At 42.5% G+C, this 26,093-nt stretch overlaps 2 protein-coding genes across 2 annotated transcripts in view; both read left to right on the forward strand.

Annotated features, from left to right (window-relative positions):
* The window catches only part of LOC135882880 (complement factor H-like), a 110,431-nt gene extending 107,721 nt beyond the window's left edge, over positions 1-2,710 (forward strand). The window contains exons 20-21 of the mRNA XM_065409914.1: positions 2,124-2,294; positions 2,598-2,710. Coding sequence (XP_065265986.1) covers positions 2,124-2,294; positions 2,598-2,710 — 284 coding nt within the window. The remainder of the gene's footprint in view (positions 1-2,123; positions 2,295-2,597) is intronic.
* A 2,519-nt stretch (positions 2,711-5,229) lies between these two features.
* LOC135882881 (complement factor H-like) overlaps positions 5,230-26,093 on the forward strand; it is a 116,847-nt gene continuing 95,983 nt past the window's right edge. The window contains 7 exon segments of the mRNA XM_065409916.1: positions 5,230-5,290; positions 7,189-7,368; positions 8,572-8,772; positions 12,337-12,516; positions 20,188-20,364; positions 22,454-22,630; positions 23,958-24,131. Coding sequence (XP_065265988.1) covers positions 5,230-5,290; positions 7,189-7,368; positions 8,572-8,772; positions 12,337-12,516; positions 20,188-20,364; positions 22,454-22,630; positions 23,958-24,131 — 1,150 coding nt within the window.

Below are 26,093 nucleotides of genomic sequence, written 5' to 3' on the forward strand. Positions count from 1 at the left end.
CCTCACTAGAAGCTGATGCTGCATCACCAAGTTCAATGAATGAGAACTGCATGGGACAAAAAAAGCTCGAGGGTTTAACTCTTGGATCCGTGTCTGCACTCCTCTGTTCTTTCCTCTCCTGTTGGCACCATTATCATAGCCCTGACCTCTCATGTCAGCTATCGCAATTCCCGTATCTTCCAGCTTTTTAAGAAGCACATTTGTCATACCAGCTCCTGTAGTATCATCAATGTCAATAAATTCTAGAAAATGCTCTCTGACAGTCACCATTGCAGGGACATTTTCACTAGGTTCTGTTGTTGTTACAAAACGCACCATTAAAGTAATTTGTTCCGTATGGCTGATGTCAGGTGTGCAGTCCAGAATAGCAGAGTAATATCTTGCTGACTTCAGATCTGCCACAATCTTGTGTTTGACTTTTGTTGCCAGTAACTGTATGATCTCATTTTGAATTGTTTTTCCAAGGTAGTGGTGTGTGTACATTTCTTGGGTGGTGACTCTTCTTAGATGCTCCTGGAGTACAGCATCAAACCCAGCCATCAGCTTCACAATTTTAAGGAAGTTTCCATTGTTTGGCACACACAGCTGATCTAAAGTGCCACGCAGTGTTAGTTTTTGGGTAGCAAGCATTCTCACAACGGCAATGAGCTTTTTCAGAACATTTTGCCAGTAAAGAGACTCTGATGCAATCTTCTCTTGATGCTGATCATCTATGGTGGCCTTTAACCTTCGTCTCATCTCAAGCTCTTTCCACCTATGGAATGCTCTCTGGTGATTTGCTGCCTTCTCATGGCATGCCAGATTTTTCCAGTCCTTTGTTCCTGTAGAACTCAATGTGGCTGGAACATTAGACTGGAAGAGTTTGCAACAAAAACAGTATGTAGCATTCTGGGTTTTTGAGTACATAAGCCATGGACTCTCCACTTTGTCACCATTGGGGATTTTACGCCAGCAATGTGTTGGATGGAAACTTCTATTTTCATTTGTCTTTGGGGAACATGAAGTTTTTCACTTGCTGTGGCCCATGCAGTACAAGGAAGTCCCTCAGGCTACTGCTCAAGTGGGCTCACAGTCCTGGATCATCTAGACTTAAGGAACTAAACTCAGCAGTGGCTGTTTCTTGTGCCTCCACCACACTCTTCTCTGATCTACACTTTTCTTCAGGAATGTGCATGGTTACATCCATTTGAGATGGAGATATGGATGCTGCAGTAGCTGCCAGGTCACCTGCACTCTGACTGACTAACTGGAAGATCAGGCATCTCCTCACCATTCACATCCTCACTGGGGCCAGAAGGCTCACCGTGAACATTTGTGTCTATGTATCTCAGGAGAGCTCCTTCCTGCTTAGATAGAAAAGCTTCCTTTGCTTTCTTTTTCTGAATGCTGCATTTTCTTCTTTCACTCATGACTGCATAGACATACCTGCCCTAGCTGTGCTCAAGCTAGTACCGCGTAGGCACCAGCTCAGCCTAGCTTCCATGAGTACAACCCCACCAGACCCTCAGCTACCTACTTGGTCACTCATGACTGCCGTTCTGTGCCAGCTATAGTGGCTCTCAACACTCAATTGAAGGGGACAAATAAGCAGGCTGGTAGCAGGGCCTGAGTGAGGAAAGATATCAGCATCTTAAGGGCCTAACTGGCTCCTACTACTTCGGTTGACTGCCTGTTCTCCTCAAGTGGGTTCAGGGAAGCAGCAGGAAACAGGAAGCTCCCTGAGAAGCTGGTATTAATCAGTCCAGGCTCCTGGGGGTGCTAGAGAGGTACATAAGAAGCTCCTCCTCCGCTGTCTCCCTGCAGCTCCTGCTGTTTTCTGTTATTCCCTCTCACCTTTTCTCCTGCCTGCCTGTTATCTCTTGTTCCCTCCTTCCTCCAGCACAGCACTCCACCATCTCTGTGCATCTAGAGCAGAGAGAATACATATGCACAGCAGCAAACACAATTTTCTACACTCTGGGTCCTAGTGGTGCCCCCCCACAGTCTCGCACCTGAGCCGGCCACCTCAGTTCGCCTCATAGTAAAGCCAGCCATGGGTGTTCATTAGTAAGCCAAATGATCTTAGAACATTTCCCTACATCAAACAACAGCAAATAACATCTGTGCATCTATTGCATCTCCAGCATGTGAAGAGCCACCTGCCATTGATTTTGGGGGCATTGTTAGAGACAAGCAATCAGTGTATTGGGAGAGTGACAAAGTGCAGTACAAGTGCAATCCTGGATACACCCTGACAGGACCTGAATGGATCACGTGCAGTGGGAAAACCTGGACACCTGCACCACTGTGTTTGGGTAAGGGGAACTGCTTCTTTGCTCTTCCCCACAGGTTGGTTCTTTAGTAGAGATGGACCCAAATCAAACCCATGAATTCAAATGCTCCTGAACTTTGCGGGACAGGGGAGGTGGTATGAGAATTCAGAGCAGATTCATGTCTCTGATGGACCAGGCTTGATCCTTAGACATTGTGCAGAGATGTCCATTGGAAACACCGTGGAAAGCAGTAACATTCGTAGGTGGTAGTTGGTTGGCCCTATCCTGACTCCACTCAAAACACCAGGATAAGTTACTCCATGATGACAATTTTTCTTTCCTTAGCTTTTGGCATACAAGGTGGAATTCCTTCAAAATATGATTTACCACATCCAGTGCTGCTTCACGCCAGAATTCAAAGTGTCTGTTTGACCAATGAACTTCTGCTCAATGTTTGATAAATACTCGTGCTTGCACAATGCTATCCTCCACAGGTGAAATGCTGTGTCTCGGGGCTTGGCTTCATTAGAGTTTTTTTACTTCCATTCAATTGACTGATGGTTAACTCAAGGGATTTAATGCAAGTGTAAAGGGTGATTTGAGAAGTTCCCAAATGTTTGTCATTAACCAGAGGGATCAGTCTAGAGCAAACCATGTTAGTATTCTGGGACAAATGTTTGAGGAGAGTCCAAACTAGTGTTTACAAAATGATAACTAGCTTGAATTAATTGGTAATCGATTAATTTGAGGTAAAAACTCTAGTGTAGATATCCCCTCATGGTTCTGTCTACTGCATCTGCCAGCCCAGCTGCACCCTTATCCTGCTAACTTTGAGGAGGGAAAAGGGGGCCATACAAATACATTCAGAATATCCTGCCACCTTCAGAAAGAGAGGGTCACAGCAACTTGTTAATCAAAAAACTGATGTCTGTGCAAGAGAAGGGGTCGGTCATACAGCAAGAGAGACAGGAACTTTATTCTGGGGTCAGGAGATCCTGCGAAATTTCATAGAGAAGAAGTGAGGGTGTTTGTGACATTCAGGGTAACTATCAAAAACATAGAACAGAAGAATGACCATACTGGGTCAGACCAAAGGTCCATCTAGCCCAGTATCCTGTTTTCTGACAGTTGCCAATGCCAGGTGCCCGAGAGGGAATGAACAGAACAGTTAACCATCAAGTTCTGACCAACTGCTGATTTTTGGCTGTTTAGTAAAACAGAACATCTGCAGCTTTCCGAACATTGTTTGTAGGGCAGCGCCTACCTAAGCTTGCAGCAGAGTTTTGGTTTATAGACAATATTTTAAAGTTCTGTAAAATCATATGGCAGGGAGTTTGCCTTGAAAAACTGCTGTGATATTTCAAGTGTAGGACTAGAGCAAGTGGTGCAAATTTTGGGTAATTTCATAAAAGGATTTCCAAGACTCCCAGAAAAAGACTCTGCTTTCTAAAATAATAGGTGCTTATAACACTTCTGTGTGCACTGGTTCAAAACAAATGAAAGAGGGGATCCACACAAAACTCTAACTGTACTCAGTTTATATTCTGCACTTGGTTCAGGAAATGCATTAATAAAAATATTAGCTATTTATTTAATTTCTGTGGAGCAAGTGGTGTTTTTTACCTGACAGTACAATGCACAGGCTCAGACTGGTAGATGGTTGTCTTTTTGCCAGAGAGTGCATGACGGCTAGTCCTGAGTAAATGCCCTCCCCAAAAAATCCCCTTGTAGCCTTGTGGAAGAGGCATTGGTCTAGTTAGCCAATGTGTTTGTCTTCTCTTGTACTACACCTGTTCATGATACTGTGTGCTTCACTGCTCTTCTTTTTGTTTGCAGGTTAAGTGGGAGTTTGTACAAGGTCAAATTTGGCAGTAGTGGGATGAGATCCAAGATTTCTAATATTGAAGACCCAGTTCTTTCATTGAGTCACATTGGTTTTTTTGTTTGGAAATGCATGTGCCAGATGAAATCGTCCGATATGGTAGAATTGGAGCTGGGTGAACAACTGATTTGTTTGGTTCTCTGGCAGTTCCAAAATTCTGGAATAAAGAAAGAAAAAACATTCAAGTCAAAGTGAATCTAAAAATTTTGAAAAACTTTGGCAAATCAGAAAAGTTGACAAAGCTGTAATTTCAAACAAAATGTTTAGTTTGGATCAACTTCAGCAAATGAAGTCTTTCAATTGGACAGATTTTTTTGAAATGTATGCGCCAAATGAAATATTCAGATATGGTGGAAAATCAGTTTAATGGTTGTCCATAGTGCATGGTGTGCGTCTTCTTTCTGAAGAAAGAAAAAAGGTGATTTATAAAACTGATTTTTTTTTCCAATAGGAATTTCTAAAGATTCCAACAAATGCTTCTTGTACATGTTGTTCTCAAATTTCCTGTAGGCCTTTAAACCTATGAATAAATCATGAACTCCCTTTCCAGCATTTCAAAACTACAGGTCCTTTCAGGTCCACAGAAACTCTACATGAACTCTTAGGTTAGCAGATTGTAGTATGAAAATTTGTGTTGAACAATTAATTGCCCATTTTGGAAAACAGAATAAAGAATGTAGTAATAGAAATGAAAACCAACATGGGGAATGCATAGTGAAAATTTCTGAAGACCAAAAATGTAGCTTAAGCAACACTAATTTATCTGATATTTACACATGAGAAATTTTTCTGAACTCCCAGTAGTAGATAGCTTAGTACTTAGTGTGATCTGGAAAATACTTGTACTGTGTGGAGAGAAATTTCATGTACTGAAAGAGGATATTGGAAAAAAACCAAACCCTTGAACTGTATTCCCGGTGGAGTTTACATATGTTATCTCTGGTACCTTTATGTTGAAAGAGAGGTGATAGAACTACAGGGACGGGTTAGAAAACAAGATCAATCTTTAAAAGCAGTTGCTGAGGACAGAATCCAGAGGAGCAGAACTCAACCTCAGACATTACGAGTACTGGGTTTACTTTGTCAACCACCAGGATGACTTTGCTGAGCTGTATCATCATTCAGCTTCTCTGGGCTTTCTGTGCTAAGGGACAAGGTAAGATGCAAAATTAATCAAAATAAATTCAATAACACTTTAGCTTAACTCTTCCCTGGTGTGGGTTATATTAAATATGCTCAATGATGCAGATAGTCAAGTGCTGTTACAGCAAACTCTCATATATACAACTTCAGCTCACATCATTTGATCTTCAGTCTAATTTTTATGAAGTTCTAGAGACTATCCATGTACGTAATCTACTGCCTGATACAGAAGGGCTGAGTGCATTCCCCAAAACAGTGCAGAGTTCAAAGTGCAGAAGCAGGTGAGCATTCCCAGTATTTCTATAAGTGGTACTGCTGTAATCAGGAGAGCAGGTGAAATTCACTCAGGTACTCAAATGCCTCTTATTCATGCCATGCTATGGGAGTTGTAATTATATTTATTGTATTCTGGTTTGTTTAGAAACTGTTCCATATCACTCCCAGGTTCACTGTTATATGGATTGAAGAAAATGCTCTGGCATGTGGGCCTGATTTATAGGTACCATGGGGACAGGAACCTTTCATATACTTATAGATAGTGCAATAAGCCCTATAGAATGAGTGGGCACTTTAATTTCTGACACTAGATCTGACTTGTCCATTTCCATGATGTCATATAGTAAAATATGTTTTGGAGGGATGACTTTCCAGGAGACTGTGGGGTCCCTGAGTATTTAAGGGCTATTTGAATGTGGTGAAGAGAAAGTAGGGTCTATTTGAAACCTAGCTATTAAAATCAAGCGGCTCTGGGGAGGAATCAGGGTTTGTGTAGTGAAGGAGTCTTGTTTGTAGGACCCTTGTCTCATCTGAACACTAAGGATTATGTTCTGCATTTCTCACCTCAGGGTTAATCCTGCCAGGTCCACCCATAATTTACCCAGCCAATTTCATTAGGGCAAGGAGTAGAGCAGGGATCGGCAACCTTTGGCACGCGGCTCGCCGGGGTAAGCACCCTGGTGGGCCGCTCCAGTTTGTTTACCTGCCGCGTCCACAGGTTCGGCCAATTGCAGCTCCCACTGGGCACGGTTCGCCGCTCCAGGCCAATGGCGGTGGCAGGAAGTGGCAGCCAGCACATCCCTCGGCCTGCGCCACTTCTCGCAGCCCCCATTGGCCTGGAGCGGTGAACCACAGCCAGTGGGAGCCGCGATCGGCCGAACCTGTGGAAACAGTAGGTAAACAAACCGTCCCGGCCCGCCAGGGTGCTTACCCTGGAGAGCCGCATGCCAAAGGTTGCCGATCCCTGGAGTAGAGCTTCCACCTGGAATGAGCAGTGGAGAGTTCTTCCTCCAGAATCCATGTATTGTGAAGGGGTTCTTCTGATCATGAACACAAAGCCACTAGTAGCTCAGGACCCACCTACATTGGAACTCACATCTCCCTTTATGATGTGCCAAGACTTGCACTCCTTTGGGACAATGCCAATCACCAAGCCTAGGATAGGAGTGTGTGTGTGTGTGTGTGTGTGTGTGTGTGTGTGTGTGTGTGTGTGTGTGTGTGTGTGTGAGAGAGAGAGAAGGCATTTTTGGTGAAGGAGATCCAGCTCCAGCTGTGGGATGAACTTCCAGATGACAAAAATTATGTCTGTCCAGTTTTAGGTCTCACTGCAAGATTTGCCTTTTTGATAAGGCTTTCCCACTCTAATCAGAATGATACTTTTAACAACTACCTGCTCCCCACACAGTAAAATAAAATAAAATTACCTTAAGCAGATCCTCCCAGCAGCAGAGACCGGAGAAGAGCTACAGACTTCATTAAGTGCTCAGGGATCTCACTTTCACAGTTTGATGCAGAAAGTGCTCGTATACTGCAATGTTGAGAGGTAATAAAAAAGATGGATATAAAGAATCTTAACTGAAGGGGTTTTATGGCCTTAAGTCCTGTTTCCATTTCAACTTATCTATTTCTGTATAGAAATTACTTGTGATCCTCTAGCAGTGACTAATGGAACCTTCCAGCCCCAAAAGAGAGTGTTCAGAGAAGAGGATGTAATCAGAATAGACTGTAATCGTGGATTTCACTTTGACACAGACAACAGGGAAAAGACAGCAGAATGTACAAAGAATGGCTGGTTACCTATTCCAAGATGTATCTGTATGTTGCTTTTATGTCTTAATGTGTTTAGACACTATCAAAATCCAGATGATTATATAATGTGTGCAGTTGAGAGTATAAAAATATTTAAATAAAAAGGAGCTGGTGGCCTCACTTCTGCAGTCAACAGAAATGAAAGATTCATTCCTGCAGGGCTTTTCCCTTTTTCAAAGTCCACTTTAAATGTCTTGGAAAAAGTCCCTGTGAAAACTTGAGCAACATATACACTGATTGACTTGGCAAATGTGTTAGGATCAACCTCCTACAGGGAAGATTTATATCTCTGTATTTTACCTATCAAAATGGTAGCGTGCCAGGCTCAATACCAGTATAGTATGAATGATAAGAAACTCTATGGGACATATTTAGACTCAGAGTCATTCATATACACCACAGGCCTAGTTTTGTGCCCTCAGATTTGGTACCTTCATTTATTCTGAACTGTCACAGTTTTTTCCAGGTGGTTCTTTCTGTGCTAAAGTTTTTTCTCAAATGTTTACCTAAACTTTCCTCAGGTAAAATCCCAGTGGCTGCAGTGAGAGTTTTACTGAGTAGAGACTAAGTAAAAATTGAGGAATTTGGCCCTTGATATTTAACAATAAATGAAAGCTGTCTAAAATAGGAGGAGGGGAAGCCCACCAGTGTCATTATAAATTAACCCTCTGATAATGGGACTACAGATTCTGTGGTAAACACGGAGCTTGTTGTGTGTGGAGGGAAATCAGTCACCTCCAAGGTATCATCTTGCCCACTTGTGGATGGCCCTGTACCATGAGCAGATCCCTCACAATATGTGGGTTCTGGGGGCAGGACCCCCTGCTCACCAGGTGAAAGCGGTAATGCGTGCGCCAATTGAACAATTTGAGTGAACTGTGAGTGGAATCTTGCAGAGTTCTCCCCTCCTCCCACATCTTCCAATGAGTTTCCACAGAACAGGGTAATCTTTCCTGGAGTCTGTGAATAACAAGCTGTTATGCAATAATTTCTAAAGCTGTCCCATCCTACTTGGTAGCAAAAGCGTATGGAGGTGAAAAGTAAAATAACCCAGATCATCATATTGTATATGTCCTGAACTCATGACTCCAGTTAATGTAACGTTCAAACGCAAAGTACTAAAACTAAGGAGAGAACTGATGAGTGAACATAACAGTGAATTTTTCTTTCATGTATTTTGTAATATATGTTCCAAACTTTCTTTTAAAGTGAAACTCTGTGACTACCCACATATAGAAAATGGCAGATTAACTGGCTATTACAAAAACCACAGAGAAAAAGATTTTCCAGTACGTTTAGGGGTGACAATTTTCTACAGATGTCTTGATGGTTATGTATCTAAGAGTGAGAGCACCTGGAATCTAATCAGATGTACTGCAGAAGGCTGGGACCCAATGCCAAAATGTCTTAGTAAGTAAATGTAAATTTGCTTTTTTCTTAAAAATACTATTGTAGCATGAAACACTAGTAAATATGTAGAGCAGCAGCAGCAGCAGCATTTGAAGGAACCAGGTTGGGGGGAGTGGGGAGACTGTATAACAATGCTTTGGTAGTCTGGCCCTTACATCTCCCAGTCAAGACTTGTAATCCAGGGACATTAAAAAATCTTTAGTAGGATTTTCCCCTTGTTAGTCATGGCTTACAAACAGAGAAGTTAGATAAACACACAAAATATCCTTTTGGGAAGGTTGCATAATAACATTACTTTATTTCTTAATGTCCAAAATTTTTACACACAAAACCAAAAACACACATCGAGAAAGCAGGCTGGTCCCCCAGGCAGGGAGGCACAATTCACCCCATCTCACTACAAGCTTACTCTTTACAGCCTGACTGCTACTAGACCCAACAGAGCCCCCCAGCCTGCAAACCGGATCAGGAAAATACTGATCAAATCCACATGGATCTCACTTGCATAGCTTTATGCAGAGGGTGCTCATATACTTTAATATAGTTTTCAAAACAGCACACTCCTGCCCTGTGAATTCCTCAATTAAAACAAACACAGTGAAAATGTTCATAAATGTAACCATATGGGAGGTCTGTGATTTCACTGAGGCCGGTGGTACCTGCCAGGAAAAGTGAGTGACACCTGACCTTTGTCCTGTTCCTTATGGATCATGCTCAGCAGGAGCATGCTCATTCTCCTTCTCTTTTGGCCATTATCTTCTAGCACAGGGATTGGCAACCTTTGTCTCCTTTTACCTCTACCAAACATGTCACTTGTCCCAATATCTGCTTCACCACACCTTTTCCCCACTTCATCCCTCCCCTGTGATTTTGTACCAACACTGCCTGTCCTATGCAGAAAAACCTGGAAGGTTTACGTTGTGGGTTTTTGACTGTTTGCTGTCTTTCACTGAGTACTCTCAGTAAGTCTGGTCTAAGTAAATCAAATGTAGTATCTAACTAACGTCTTAAAAAACCCAGCTGGCAGATTGTGGGCTAGACCTATATGAGAACAGGAAATTTGCAATGCAGTGTGTCCCCCATTATTTTGGTCTAATGCTTGTTTCAATATCTGCACAAAATACTCAGCCAATCCATTTGATGGTGGGTGATAGGTAGCCAACCTAATATGCTTCCACACATTTTGCCATAGAAATGTCTGAAAATCTTCAGAAATAAATTACGGACCATTATCTGAAAAGAGGTCTGTAGGTAAACTGTACATGGCAAACAGAAGAGGTTGTTGTCATGTGAACCAACTCTGACCACCGAGAATAAGCATCAACCACAACTAAATAAATTTGCTTATTTTTCTGCAAAGTCAATGTGCAGCCATTGACAGGGCTTCATAGCCCCCTTCCATGGGTGGTGCCATAGTACCGTTTCTGGTATATTTCAATGGCTGTTGCAGGAGTCATGCAGGCTACTTTCCATGTCTATATCTTGAACTAAAGCCAGCCACCTAACATAACTTCTGGCCACTCCTTTCATTTTTACTACCCTTTGGTGCTACTCATGTAATTCCACTGGCATCTTTTGCTGTTCATGTTTTGCTATTACTACTCGTAGCCCCCATGGCAAACAACCATTCATGGATAACTCCAGTTTCCTGAATAGTAAGGACTAATTTTCTCTTTGGTTATGAAGTGTAGCCATCCCAGAAGAGTATAGTGAATCACCTTTGAACCCAGTAGTTTTACCAGTGTCTTATAATCAGTGATGAGGGCAGTGATTAGGTCACTTAGCTGGGATGTGGGAGAATGGCAAAGCAGGGACTTGACCTGGTTCTCTCACTTACCATGTAGGTGCCCTACCACTTGGCTCTTGGCTATTCTGGGGTGAGCATATCTCTCTCTCTCTCTCTCTCTCATATATTTTTTATGAAAAAAATTCAAAAGGTCTCAGGTTTTGTCTTAATGTGAAATAGGAAAACTGTTCCCTGTCCAGCTCTATACCTCAGCATATTCTGGGAACTGGTATGTGTAGGGAACACACTTAGTACCTGGAGAATTGGCCCTGGGCTGGAAAGTAATTCAAAGGTTGGGCGCAGACCAGGGGAGTCTGAGAGACCTAAAGGCATCACAGCTGTTCCATAAAGTCTTTAATCAATATCTAAGATTTCCCAGGTTAGTGCACAAAGCTTTTTACAAAGCCAGATCCACTTTAAGTGGAAAGCTTTGTGTTCCAGTTGGAGAAATCTGTAACCTACACCCAAGTTTTCTCCATCTGCTGTGAAGATTTTTACGTGGAGCAAGTATAAATGTCTTACTGTCTGGCCAGCCCTGCTTCCTGGCCTCTCAGAGTCTCCAGCTGTTTCCCTCATCACAGCCAGACTCTGCATCACCATCAGTTCTCGCTTTCCTTCTGCAGCCTTGCACCTCAGCTGCAGACCCCAGCCTTCCCCAGTATAGGGCCTAATTCTAGACCTGAGTCCAGTGCCCAGTAGCCCCTCTCCATGGATACTTCCATGCCAAATCTACTCTTCCCCCTCCACCTCCTGTGAGGATAATGAGTCTGCAGGACAGGTCCTGCTTTCCTCTATGAGACCTTAGCAGGTCCACCAGCCATCAAAATGTATCTCCACACTGGAGCTGGGGGCTGCACTGAGTACACATCCTGAGATTAAAACCTCTTCCTCTTCCTAGCCTGCCAGACTCCCCTAGTTCAACGTCCCACCTCACTGCTCCCCACACTCTTAGCACTTTGGAATGCTCTTCAGTGCAATAGTATTTTAAAATTATAAATACTTGTAGATTAGCAATTACAACTTTATGTCTCCAGTGATTTAAAAAATTAAACAGTGAGTGCTTAATCATTCACAGAGTGTCTTGGCTGATGGGGACACAGATAATCCTAACTTTTTAGTTTCAAAACTGAAATTCTAATCACTTATAGTAGGCGGGGGGAATGTACACTAATTGGCCCTGTATGGATTTTTAATGTGCAGATTATTCTATTTTTACGTTAGAAGTGGCAGAAATATCATGAGATTTTACCCCTCCAGCCTCCAGTGTGTAAAGAGCTCACTTTTTGAAGTCTTGATGTTTGAAAACTTTTATTCTACACTTTGAAAAACTAAAGGACAATCTCCATTAGATTAGTTATAAAATTGCAGATAGGAATAGCTACTTCCCATGAAAAGTTAGAAGAGAGAAGTGGGGGTCACCACAACCTGGTGTGGTATTGTGAATTAAATAGAGCTGTGGGCATGCATGGGTCTTCACAAAGCACAAACAAGGACAAGCTCCGTTCCCCAAAGAGCTTACAGTCAAATTCAGGCCAACACAATGCACAGGATAGGTGTTCCAGTACAAGATCAGTAGGCTTAGAGACATTCATGGTCAGAATGATATAGGAAGTGAGAGTGAAAGAGGTGAGTTTTAATGAGGGATCCGAAGTGGAGTATACCTGGTGCACAGAGTGGGAGGCTTGACAGAAGGTGGAAAGCCAAAGGATCTCAGTTTTTTCTCCCAGTTTAAATGCCTGCTGTCCAGCTGCTAACTGTACTAAACCTTTTTCCTTTAGAAAAGTGTTCTCCCATTTGGTTGGCAAATGGTAAATTCCTAATTCTATGGCAGAAATACTACAAAGAAGGTGATGACATTTCGTATGTGTGTGATCATGAATATATCCCTGAAAATCAGCAAGCAAAAGTTACATGCACAAAGAATAACTGGACACCTACTCCAAGATGTATCTTTAACAGTAAGCAGCATTTTTGTTCTTTCAGGCTCCTGGCTAAACAACTGCAAAAACACTACTATCATGTTCTGCTTAAAAGAAATACAAAAATAGTGTAATGATTGGTATAGATAGAACCTCCATCAATAGGTGGTGCTGCATCTTTATCTAAGTGCTAAGTTGTTGCTTTTTTGTTTTTAATATGTTATATCTGGTCAGGGCATTAGTAAGGAGTTTTAGCTCTGCCTGTTTGTGCTGGAGTTACTACTTGCAGTGTCCCAATACATCCTTTGATTTCTATAAGCTAGTGTTATAATACCAATTCTAGCAGATGACTTATCATGAGAATGTGTATTCGTGACCTGAGTAACTGTAAGATCATGTTGTTGTGACCCTCAGCCTTCCTCATCCAGACCCTCTCTGCTGTTTGTCACCCCCCACTTATTGTGTCATGTCTAATATTTAGATTGTAAAGTTCTTGGGACAGGTACCAAGTATTTCTTTATCTTCTGAGAACAGCCAAATATATTTGTGGGCATAATAAACATTATTATTAATAATAATGCTCTTCCTGCAACCCATACTTGTTATTCCTTATCCCCACGCCAGAGCCTCTCCTGGTTCTTCTTATATCCATCCTTACAGGTTGGCTCTGCCTCCCCATGCTCTTCACCCCATTGCATTTCAGTCATTCTGTTTCCTCCTCCTTCTCCAGGCTGACTGGGCACCATCACTGTGGGGAATGAGAGTGCAGGAGAGACAGTTTCAGTGATCTCAGTTTTAATGCCCAGAACCATTGTGGCCCTCTAGAAGCTAGGAAGAGCAATTTCAGGGAAGTCCAGCTCAGCCCCTGCAACTCTAGAATATGCTCAGTGTGGACAGGATCTTCAAATAATTTAGTTGTCAAACTGTAACAGATCTGTACTGGGCATTTGAAATCTGAGACTTACATAAACTTATAACTTGGCCAAATTTGAGTGAATATTCTGGAGGACAATAAAAGATACATTCTTGATACTGGGTGGACATCCCAGTCAAGTTGCAAGTCCTTTCCCCAAAGCATCCAAGTGCCTGAGTTTCTTAACAAAACAGCTGTAAGATTATTTTAACATTATTTTTTTCTCATTTCATTCTTATAAATGACTGAACCGTGTTAGCAGATACTTTCAAAAACACCCAGAATAGAAAATTTTATCTGCAACAGTTGAAGTTTGACAGAGTTGTAAGCAACCGAAAACAGGGTCTTATAATGGAGTGTGTCCAGCAACCTTAATAACAGGCAATGTTACCTGAGCCATCTGTAATATAGCCAAATTATGGCATTTAGTGACTAGCCTGTGTTGGGGATGGTGTGGAGGCAAACTGGCCCAGGGAGGTATTGTACTGTAGGAAGCCCAATCCCTCCCCCAACCCGCTATCAGTCAGGAGGAGTGTGTGTGTATAGGATCCTAGAGGTGGAGGCCAAAACCAAACTAACAAAAATGTGTGTCCCCTTTGAAAACTCCCCCTCCAAACTTATCCCTTCTGGCAGAATTCCTAGTGCTTCCTTATTGTTCTAGGAGGCAGGCTGGCTTATTTGTCAGCTTGGGGAGGAACTGCTTAACTTATTCTTATGGCCCTTGAGATCTCTGAGCCTTGAGTCAGAGCAACAAAACGTATAGTCAGACATACAAAGTCTCTAGGGCCCTGGTCATACTAGTGACCTAAAGACTAATGGGCCTGCAACCTGCAGCAGCCCATGTTTGCACCCAGGTTGTCTTGGTTGTAAGTGCCCGACTGTCCCTTAAAGGGGTAGTACACCTCACCACATATCTCTCCCCTCTGACTGGACCCATTGGTGCACCAATAATCGTGCCTACATCTTCCTCAGTCAGAGAACAGAAATCAGTGTTATGATGTTCCTTTCCTGGACAGTGTTCTACTGCTCAGAACTGACATGGGCATTTCATCATATGGAGCTAGTGCAGAGCCATATGATCAGTGATCAAGACAAACAGGGTACCCAACAGGTAGTGTACTAGCACCCTCGTGGACCTGTGGATGGGCAAGAATTTCTTTTTGAGGGCAGAGTACCACATCTCTCTGTCTAGGGGCTTCCTACTCATGAAGAGGATGGGGTATTAGTGGCCTTGGAACAGTTGGGAAAGGACCATACCCAGGGCTAAATGTGAGGCATTGGTCTGTAAAATAAACTCCCGTGTGAAGTCGGGGCTGTGCAGAAAGCATTTATTGCAGAGAATTCTCTTCATCTCCTGAGACACCTGGTCTCACTGAGGTGACTCCAATCTGTCTTGTGGATGACTTTTCGATAAGATCCATGAGAAGTCCTGCCAGTGAGGCAAAAATTAGCACAAACTGTCCATAATATCTGGCTGGGCCCAGGAAAGACATACCTGTTTTTTGATGCTTGGGACAGATACGTTGGCCAATGAACATAAACATGGCCATATTGCATCGGACTAATGGTCCATTTAGCCCTGTATCCTGTCTTCTGACAGTGGCCAGTGCCAGATAGTTCAAAGGGAATGAACAGAACAGAGCAATTACCAAGTGATCCATCTCCTGTTGTCCTGTGCCAGCTTCTGGCAGTCAGACGTGTAGGGACACCCAGAGCATGGGGTAGTTGGAACTAGGGATGCTGAAGGTGTGGCAGTACCCCTTGGCTTTAAGTGGTTTCCATCATGTACAGGGTTTGCAGTTTTGTTCAATGGCTTTCAGCACCCAACTATAAAAATTGTTCCAACGCCAATGAGGTTGCATCCCTGACCATCTTGGGTAATAGTCATTGATGGACCTATCCTCCATGAATTTATCTAATTCTCTTTTAAACCCTGTTATACTTTTGGCCTTCACAACATCCTCCATCAACGAGTTCCATGGGTTGACTGTGCGTTGTGTGAAGAAGTACTTCCTTATGTTTGTTTTAAACTTACTACGTATTAATTTAATTGGGTGACTCCTAGTTTTTGTGTTATGGATGGGGTAAATAAAACTTATCTATTCACTTTCTCTATCCCATTCGTGATTTTATAGACCTCTATTATATTCCCCCCTCAGTCACTCTTTTCCAAGCTGAATAGTCCCAGTCTTTTTAATCTTTCCTCATGTGGAAGCTGTTCCATACACCTAATCATTTTTGTTGCCCTTCTCTGTACCTTTTCCAATTCTAATATATCTTTTTTGAGATGGGGCAACCAGAACTGCATTCAGTATTCAAGATGTGGGGGTATCATGGGTTTATACAGTGGCATTATGATATTTTCTATCTTATTATCTATCCCTTTCCTAATGGTTCAAATAATTCAGTTAGCTTTTTTGATTGCCACTGCACATTGAGCAGATATTTTCAGAGAACTATCTATGGTGACTCCAAGACCTCTTTCTTGAGTGGTAACAGCTAATTTAGAACCCATCATTTTCCATGAATAGTTGGGATTATGTTTTCCAATGTGCTTTACTATGCACTTCTCAACCTTTCCTTTTATCCCATGACTGTTTACTTTGCTTAAGAGCCTTTGGGTGGGACCTTGTCAAAGGCTTTCTGAAAGTCCAAGTACACTATATCCACTGAATCACCCTGTCCACATGCTTGTTGATACCCTCAAAGAAATCTAATAAATTGGTAAGACATGATTTCCCTTTACAAAATCTGTGTTCAGTCTTCCCCAACGTATGTTCATCTATATTTCTGATAAGCCAGTTCTTGACTATGGTTTCAACTAATGTGTCTGGTCCTGAAGTTAGGCTTGCCAGCCTGTAATTATCAGGATTCCCTCTAGGGCCTTTTTTAAAAATCAGTGTTACATTAGCTATCTTCCAGTCATCTGGTACAGAGGCTGATTTAAGTGATAGGTTACATACCACAGTTAGTAGTTCTGCAATTTCTGCAACTTCATATTCCCTAATTTATGCTCCTTTCTATTTTCCTCAGGAGGATTTGACGTTCAGTTTTAAAGTATGATTTTTTGCCTCCAGTTGCCTCTTTTACTCTGTTGTTTAGCCTTGATGGCTTTTTTTGGATCTTGTTGTAGCTTTTTTTAAAATTTGGTATATACCTTTAGTATGAACCTTTACATGGTGTTTTAAAATAGTTTCCCTGCGGTTTGCAGGCTTTTCACTCTTCTCACTGTTACTTTTAATTTCTGCCTAACTAGCTTCCTCATTTTTGTGTAGTTCCCCTTTTTGAAGTTAATTGCTAGTATGGTGGGTGTCTTTGGTATTTCCCCCCTACAAGAATGTTAAATTTAATTACATTATTGTCGCTATTACAGAGTGCTTCAGCTAAATTCACCTCTTGTACTAGATCCTGTGCCCCACCTAGAACTCAACCAAGAATTGCCTCTCCCCTTGTGGGTTATAAGGAGCCTTCATTAATGGTATCCACTTTATACTTCCACTTATTGACTAGGGGTTCTATTTAGTCCTTTGCCTTCCCATTTTGCAGTTTCTTGGGTTCACCATCAGATTGGCATCTCGCAGTGACTGCAGGACTATGGCCAAGTCCCAGAGATGGGTGGACATTGTCTAAATATGGTGCCACATGGTGATGGTGAAGGCATAACCCCTGGTGCATTCCAAATGGTTAGTCTCTGACAGTCAGGACATAAGAGGCAGATATCCACTACCTATTTGTACAGCCTGGCCAAGAAACAAACCAACACACCTGGACAGTTGGTCCTTGTATTATGCCACCACAGTGTCAAAGATGTCACTCAGCACACTGTAATCTAGAGTGGAAGATTGTTCTGCTGGGCCCCTCTCCTGGTCATAAAGGGGTTTGTGTTGTTAGGAGGTCCACTCTCTAAGGTCTGCCCCTATAGTCACCTTCAGACTCTGTGCAGTCACCTCTGTGACAGACCCAGACTTGCCTAACCTTCCCAGCCCTCCACTGTTGGTTCTGTGGCTTTCAGGTCTTCTGAGGAATTTCACAAAGGTCTGACTGGGCAACAGGGCTAGATCCCAGGTGTCTGCTGAGTGCATTCCTCCTTGCCACTTCAGGGTTTCAGGGAAAGATGGGACGGACTCTCCTCCCAAGAGAGCCAGAAGATGTTTTCAGTCCTGTCCCAGGATCACTGACCAGGATAGATGATCCATCACTTCTACCTGGAGCTGGTCCATCTGGTTCACCACACGCAGGATCATTAAGTCTGTCAGGTATGTTTGCACATCACCATGGCTACATGACACCTGGATGAGATTTCCCTGATTTAAAGCCTAGAATTAAACTAGTAGTGTTGGAGCTGGTCTGCCCACAGTCTGAATCTACCAAACTCTCCACGGTGTTTGGCCCTATTTTTGTTTGTGTTACATAAGGTACTGGGATGACCTATGGATTGGTTGTTCACTTCCCTAGACTAATCAAAGTAGCATCCCAGATAGTCACAGTTCATAAGGGAGCATTCATGCCAAGTGTATCCCAGGTCCCCATAGTGATAACATACCACCTATCCTCCCTAGACAAGAAGTGGTATGCTCCAGACAATTTGGGTTTGGGGTGGGGGGAGAGGATGGCTGGTCCTTTTTTTCTGTGCTGTTGTTGTGGGCATTTCTGTGCCATTTCTGCTGTTCCTGACCACGCCTGCCCATTGTGGGTGATTTGGCCTTCTGGAACCTCTCAGTCATTTCCTGGACACTGCTAAACATATCAGACAGAAATGCTTGTACCACAGCTGGATCATCTGATTCCAGAACAATACTGTCCATTAGTTCCCCCATAGTCTTGGTCTCTGAAATGAGCCACTAGGCAACCATATCCTGGAGTCATTGGGCCACACCACATGGGTGCACTCTGGCAAAAAATGGTTCAGCCCCAAAACTCTGATGATATATTTCCAAGTAGATGCCAAGCCAGTCCATTATGCTCATCTTTCGTGTGGTATATGACTATGCCCTAGCCTCACTCAGTGTATGATAGGCCACTTGTGTCTTGCTGGTGAGGTAGGAGCAAGTCGCACAGTTCAGTACTCCTTTCCCAGATCTGCTCCAAAGTGATCAAATAGGCCTCTGGGTCATCATCACCACTCAGCTTGGTCAGGGTGAGGTTCAGGAGATTTACTAGGCTGGTATCTTCCCCCTGCAGTTTGCTGGGTGAGCAGTCTGGCCATGTCTGTCTGAAGCTGGTGGTTCTGCTCCTGCTCTGCACATAGCACCTCCTGTTGTGGGGTGACTATTTGCATCTCTTCTTGAGGCTGTTGGGACACCAGCTGTGCTTTTTGATATGGGCAATTCCTCTCATCCTCCACCAGCTGTGTGTCCTGTAGGTATGGCTGGGCTGCATGCTGCACCTCCAGAAACCACCAGTTCCAGTCCCCCACTGTCTGTTATGTTGAAGGAATAATCAGAGTATTTCATCCATGACCTTTCTTGGGGGCAAGGGGGTTCACATGGAATCCTGATGACTACACCACCTGTACAGGATCCAAGAAGCGGGAGGTCAAAACCAAACTAACAACAAAAAGTGTCCTCTTTAAGAAGGCCTCCAAACTGACCCTTGCTATCAGACTTCCTACTGCTTCTTGGTGTTCTAGGAGGCAGGCAGGCTTTCTCCTATTCCTTAGGTGTCACGTCAGGGGAGGAACCACTTCATCCAGTTCATAAGGCCCTTGAGACTTCAGAGCCTTGAGTCAGCAACCAAATGCATAGTCCGATAAACAAAGTCTCCAGGGCTCTGGTCAGGATATAGTAGCCAGTGTAGTTTCTGGTCCCCTCTCCATTGTTTAGTGTCCTTTCCCTGATTATATAGCCCAGCTCCAGGGGCAGAGCAGGGTGCTTCTGGATTGAACCCAGGCTATCTTGGCTGTAAGCTCCAGATTGTCCCCCAGATGCCCTGCCACAGTGTAGTATACCATGTTAGGATGGTGCAGCATGTTCCTCTGACTATGCCTGACTAACACTTCTGGGTGTTTCAAAGTGGGTTAAAGCCATGGCCCTACCTTCTCTTTCTGCCTCCCCTTCTTCTTGGGGCAATTTGCACAATTTGTCCAGTACCCCATGGGCCTGGCAATCAATAAAGATATCACATATACCATTTCAAATACAGATTGTAATTCTAGTCAGCAATACCATAAGAAAATTTAGCCATACAAACTCATTGTCCATTCTGCTTCAAAGCCTCATTTCCTCCATATCTCTATCTTTGTCAATTGCCTGAGAAAACAGATGAGCTGTGCAGTGTATCCTGAAGGTCAGAAAATTCAGGCAGAGAGTTAATTCCAAAGCTGAGTGGGTGCCCTTAAGGGGTAATACCCTGCTAGAAGCACTGTTCCTTTGAATTGAATTGAATGTACAAGCCCCTTCTGATTTGTCAAGTACATTAACAATATGAAGTTTCCGCACAGAATTACTTGTCCACAAACAAACAAAAGAATTGCCACAAAATAAGAGCCATTAGTGTCAAAACCAAAATGATCATTTCCTTCCAGCCAACTTTTAATTTGACTTCTGCAAGACACTATCAGAAATGATGAGAGCTGGGAAGCAATATGGTGTGATGACCTTTATCCTTCCCTACTGACATCCCACCTGCTCTCCATAAAGTCAGAACAATATGAAGAAATTAAGTGAATTGTTCAAGGAGTTTTTAAATGGCATTACTCCATTTAATTTCATGTCATACTCATGGTCATCTTATATTTATAAAAGGTGTTAATTAACAGTATTTTTTCTTGAAGTAATGTCATTTTCTCTCTGCTTTAGAAATATGTGGAAGGACAGAGGTACCTCATGGTTATTTCTATGAAACAAAGAACAGGTTTGGTTTAAATGAAAAAGCAACATATAGGTGTCAGATTGATTACATGACTCCAGAAGGAAATGAGACAGGGGAGATACAATGTCTTGAAGAAGGATGGAGTCCTTTTCCAGAATGCATTAGTGAGTAGTTTAATGATTGAATATCTCTATTTTTGTCACATGGCTCCTTACTGGATTTTCCCTTAATTGTAACTGTTTTTCCTTATTTTAACTAATCTATTGTTTGGTAAGGTGTTACCATCATAAACAAAAGAACTTACTGCCATTGTCTGATCTGTATTTAAATCATAAGGAGATGTATTTTATGTAAAACACCAGAGTAGAAAGGTTTCAAAACTTTCTTCTGATTGTAGGTATCTTAAATGTCCCTTTTTTCCAGGCCAGGGGAAGTATGGTTTTAATAGCGGAGAACTAAATCTCCCACTTTCATGAAATAATGACTTACAGTATTAGCCCAACCCAAGTGAGGTTTAGGGCATTCATTTTATTCCAGGATACCTTATCTCCTGGTTATTCCATCTATTAGTATCACCTTTGTGACTGAAAGAACTCACTTATAATTAGTTTTCAAGATGAGGTCCATTCTGTTTCACAGAGCAAGGGTACAATTATAACATAATCAGCATAGCTACCAAGACTATGAGAATCCCCTCTATGTTGGCTGCCTCTGGAAATACATTAACTTGAAGCTGCTGACAGTTCTGGCTCTACAAAGTGGTGTCCCTTGTGACAGCACCTACCAGAGCATTATCAAACTGGGAAGCTTCAAAATAAAACAGGATACAAAATTCGTACAATGAAGGAATAGACCGTTTTTTGGATGAGTGCCTCTTTTCAAGCATTTTCCCATATTTCCAGCCAAGAATAATCTCCCCATTTCTATAGGCACTTTCTGCACCTTATGACTCATATGAAATTCAGTGGGGAAATGTTTCTGGCTTTTGTGGTGTTCATGCATGTTGGAAATACAGACAGTGAGCATGACAGTGCCACAGCATGGATTAATTTGGTTAGTAAACAAGGACTAGACCTTCAAATGGGATAAAACGGGTCAATGTAAGAACCAATATTGTTAAATGCAGTTAGAAAATTGTATGTACGGCTGTACATGGCTTTCCATCCCTAACCCTTTTATACATACAAAGCCCAATTTGCCTCTTGTTCCATCCACTTGGCATTGCTCTGGCTGCACAAAACAGCCAGAAATCGGTTTAACTAGCTAGTGCGAGTTCCTCCCAGGCATGGAGGAGTTGGCTAGGGAAAAGGGACATTACTGAGGTGTCCTTGCACTGCAGGGATCACTGCTGCTGGAGTGAGCCCCTGGGGCCATAGGTAGCCAGCACAAGGTAGCTTGAAAAGGATGGATCAATCTGAGGATCTGGAAAGCAGAAGATTGGCTTAAAATCACCTTTGCTCCATCCCCTACTCTGGTTCCCTGTTGTGCCTAGCCAGTAAGATCAGAAAATCTGTGCCCTGGCTTCCCCACCCTGGAGAGTTTAGCTCTTAGTGTAACTCTTGCAGCACAAGCTCCAATACACTGGTATTTTTAGCACTCTAGCTCAAGCCCCGCTAGTGCGAGTCTGTCTAGCTGGGCTGGGAGGCTCACTCCGAGCTGCAATGCAGACATCCCCATCGATGGCTGAGGGAAGCATGACAACAACTGGAACAGCCACAGTAACAATATCCAGTACAGCGCCTGAAGGAAGGGAATTATTCACAGTGTCAGAGGGTAAGAAAAAAAACAGTGGCCTGAATTTAAGTAAGGAGTTAGGATAGATGTTAGGGAGATATTCTTGATTGTAAGAGTATTAGTGTTGACTCTCGAGGGGAACACCTGAGTCACTATCACAGTAGATTGTCAAGAACAAACAGGTCTGAGAAGACATTTGTGGGACTAGCATAGAGGGAAGCCTACAAATCAGGACTCAAATTAAACACTCAAAATCATCTCTTCTGTACCTGCCTTTTGAGTCTAAGAATCCTCTTCTTTTACCTCCACATATTTCTAAAGACAAATGCAACAGATGTAATGTGCAACACTTTGTGTACAATACTCTGTTTTGGTGTGGCATTGAAGAATTTTACATTTTTAATTTTTTTAAATATGCAATTAATAAGGTTGACATGCACAAAGTACATATAATGAGGATACTTTAGGCTACACAGTATCTAGTTAATAAAAATAACTAATCTTTCTCTAATTCTATAGAGACCTGTAGAATGCCTGCTTTTGAGCATATTCGTTTCTACACCAGTAAAATGGTGTTTTTGCCTGAAGACATACTGGAATATGAATGTGCAGATGGATACCAAACTGTAAATAAAATCTCAAGGGGTCACACAATATGTAGCATAAATGGATGGACTCCAGAGCCCCAATATTTTGGTAAGCTTTTTTTTTTTTTTTTTTTTTGTACTAATGAAACTTCTACACTGCAGAATGTATTTCTTTGAAAAGGCTTTGTAGTTGTTTCATTTAATAATTTAAATAAATATGATTTAGGTGCAGGTTACATTGTGGATAATGATTGGGTGGGAAAAATGGATGGCTCCCAGGGTAGTCAAGAATCATTAATCACATTTAGTCAGCAATCCCAAGGAAACAGTGTTCTTCATAGACTAAGGTTAAAATATCAACCTCATTTCCTGGTTAGCTTTGAAAATTTAGAATAAACTATGTGGGTGACATTATTCATGGGACACAGTGTGACATCTGTTTGTTGTATCCCTCCAACTTCATTTCATATACTGCGTTTACAGATTATATAGCCAGTGTGGGAAGTGGTGATAGAGATGTACTAAGACCACAGCAAGAGAAAATTCTCATTGGGCTACTGGAAGCATTAAGTACTGTCTCTTGAACCCTAATGGTTGTGGTCAATCCCCACCTGGAATCATAAGGTGTTCCTGAGCAGGCTGCAGGAAGCCCATTCCTTTCTATGGAGCTGAAGTGTCTGTACAGGGACACCATGGCCTGGAGTGGGGGCCGAGGGTGTACGGCTGATTTAGACTGGGGGATGTGTCATGGTTTTACTTGCCATAGTCAGTGGATTTTTAGAGAATTAGTAACTTGTATGTTAGGTAGTTAGAGTGCTTGAATCAACTCATCAAACAGAATTTTTACTAAAATAAGAAATACAATAAAATCTTAATAAAGATATTAAAATAAGTAACAGGGGTATCTAAAGGCCTGATGAAAAATAGTGCAGATGGAAAGGTCAACTTCACCAGCTCATTATGTACAGTTCACCAAATGTAATTTTGCTAAGTGAACCACAGGTCAGTGAAAATGGCCTGTTTTTTAAAGTTACTTGCAAAATTATTTATAATTAGAAGATAGAATGTGGGGGAAAGATAATGAAAATTCAAATCCTCATTTGTTAAGGTTCATCATTTGCCTTCCAGCAAATATCATATTATGCCCTGCAGCTTGTTTTTATTCACTTTGTTTGGCCTCCTTGCCTTCTTTTCTTCCCCACCTGTGATGGGAATCTTACACTTTTAGAGATTCCCAGTCTATCCTCAATCAGGACTTTTCTTCTTGCTGATAATCAAAGCCCTGATCCACACAATGGGAGCCTTTCCATTGATTTCAAAAGGCTCTTAATCAGATCCTAAATTATTTTGTTCGTATTAGCAAAATTATTGAATCCTTCTCCATACGTGTAGTTACAATGTAGTATTTTCTTTCCTTCCCTCACTGCCATCTTTAGCAATAGAATGTGAGATGCTGATGCTGCCCCATGGAGAGGTTTTCCCCAAGGAGGACAAATATCTTAATGGAGACGTTGTGACATTTTCCTGTGCAAAATGTTACACCAGAGTAGGACCTGACTCTGCTCAGTGCTATTACTTTGGATGGTCCCCAGCACCTCCGACATGTAAAGGTCAATGTTTACTCTAGGGTTATTGAAAAGGGAGAATAGTAATTCATCTGACTCTTGAATACTTTTAATCTTGTGTTGGGCTTCTTCTGGATTGTAACCTCTTCCCCAAGTCAAATCATTCGTCTGTCCCCCTGCCAATGCAGGGACTGTTGCCTTCAGCACATTTTCATTGTCTAGTTCTAAATGCCCTGACTAACTGAGTTTTCACCTTTTACAGTGGGAAACTATTCCTGAACCTCATATTTCTCACAGTTAGGATGTTTCTTCCATTTCTTAATTGTATCTTAAAGAAGTATGGGCTGGATGAATGGACTATAAGGTGGATAGAAAGCTGGCTAGATCGTTGGGCTGAACGGGTAGTGATCAATGGCTCCATGTCAGTTGGCAGCCGGTATCAAGCAGAGTGCCCCAAGGGTCGGTCCTGGAGCCGGTTTTGTTCAATATCTTCATTAATGATCTGGAGGATGGCATGGACTGCACTCTCAGCAAGCTTGCAGATGACACTAAACTGGGAGGAGTGGTAGATACGCTGGAGGGTAGGGAAAGGATACAGAGGGACCTAGACAAATTAGAGGATTGGGCCAAAAGAAACCTGATGAGGTTCAACAAGGACAAGTGCAGAGTCCTGCACTTAGGACGGAAGACTCCCATGCACTGCTACAGACTAGGGACTGAATGGCTAGGCAGCAGTTCTGCAGAAAAGGACCTAGGGGTTACAGTGGACGAGAAGCTGGATATGAGTCGACAGTGCGCCCTCGTTGCCAAGAAGGCTAACGGCATTTTGGGCTGTATAAGTAGGGGCATTGCCAGCAGATCGAGGGACGTGATTGTTCCCCTCTATTCGACATTGGTAAGGCCTCATCTGGAGTACTGTGTCCAGTTTTGGGCCCCACACTACAAGAAGGATGTGGAAAAATTGGAAAGAGTCCAGCAGAGAGCAACAAAAATGATTAGGGGGCTGGAACACATGACTTATGAGGAGAGGCTGAGGGAACTAGGATTGTTTAGTCTGCAGAAGAGAAGACTGAGGGGGGATTTGATAGCTGCTTTCAACTACCTGAAAAGGGGTTCCAAAGAGGATGGATCTAAACTGTTCTCAGTGGTACCACAAGGAGCAATGGTCTCAAGTTGCAGTGGGGGAGGTTTAGGTTGGATATTAGGAAAAACTTTTTCACTAGGAGGGTGGTGAAGCACTGGAATGGGTTACCTAGGGAGGTGGTGGAATCTCCTTCCTTAGAGGTTTTTAAGGTCAGGCTTGACAAAGCCCTGGCTGGGATGATTTAGTTGGGGGTTGGTCCTGCTTTAAGCAGGGGGTTGGACTAGATGACTTCCTGAGGTCCCTTCCAACCCTGATATTCTATGATTCTATGATCCTATTATTCTTAGCTATGCATAGTGGAGAGGGCTGTTGTCTGAAAATGGACAGGTAAAATTTACACATATAAAAGTCCACTAAGACTTTTCACAGCAATGGGTAAATATATCTGATCCACAAAAGGATAGGCCATGCCTACCTAGTCTCTCTGTGCTGTAGGTGAGGGGCATAAGATAACCTTAATGAATACCACTATTTCCTTTCTAAATTATCCAGATCATGCCTCATTCTTTAAAGTAGGGTACTGTCAGGGTATACCCCCCCCCCAAAATCTGAACTCTAGGGTACAGATGTGGGGACCCACATGAAAGACCCCCTAAGCTTATCTTCTACCAACTTAGGTTAAAACTCTTCCAAGGCACAGTCTTCTGCCTTGGACAGATATTGCTGCCACCACCAAGTGATTTTCACAAATATTCAGGGAAGAGTCACTTGGAATCCCTATCCACCCAAAATATCCCTCAAGCCTCTTCACCCCCTTTTCTGGGGAGGCTTGAGAATAAAACACCAACCAGTTGCCTTAGCAATGTGAGCACAGACCAATTCCTTGTCTAAGGACTTTGGAATCAAAGGATTCTTTAAAAAAG

The sequence above is a fragment of the Emys orbicularis genome, chromosome 8 (assembly GCF_028017835.1).
Source record: "Emys orbicularis isolate rEmyOrb1 chromosome 8, rEmyOrb1.hap1, whole genome shotgun sequence".
NCBI lineage: Eukaryota > Metazoa > Chordata > Testudines > Emydidae > Emys > Emys orbicularis.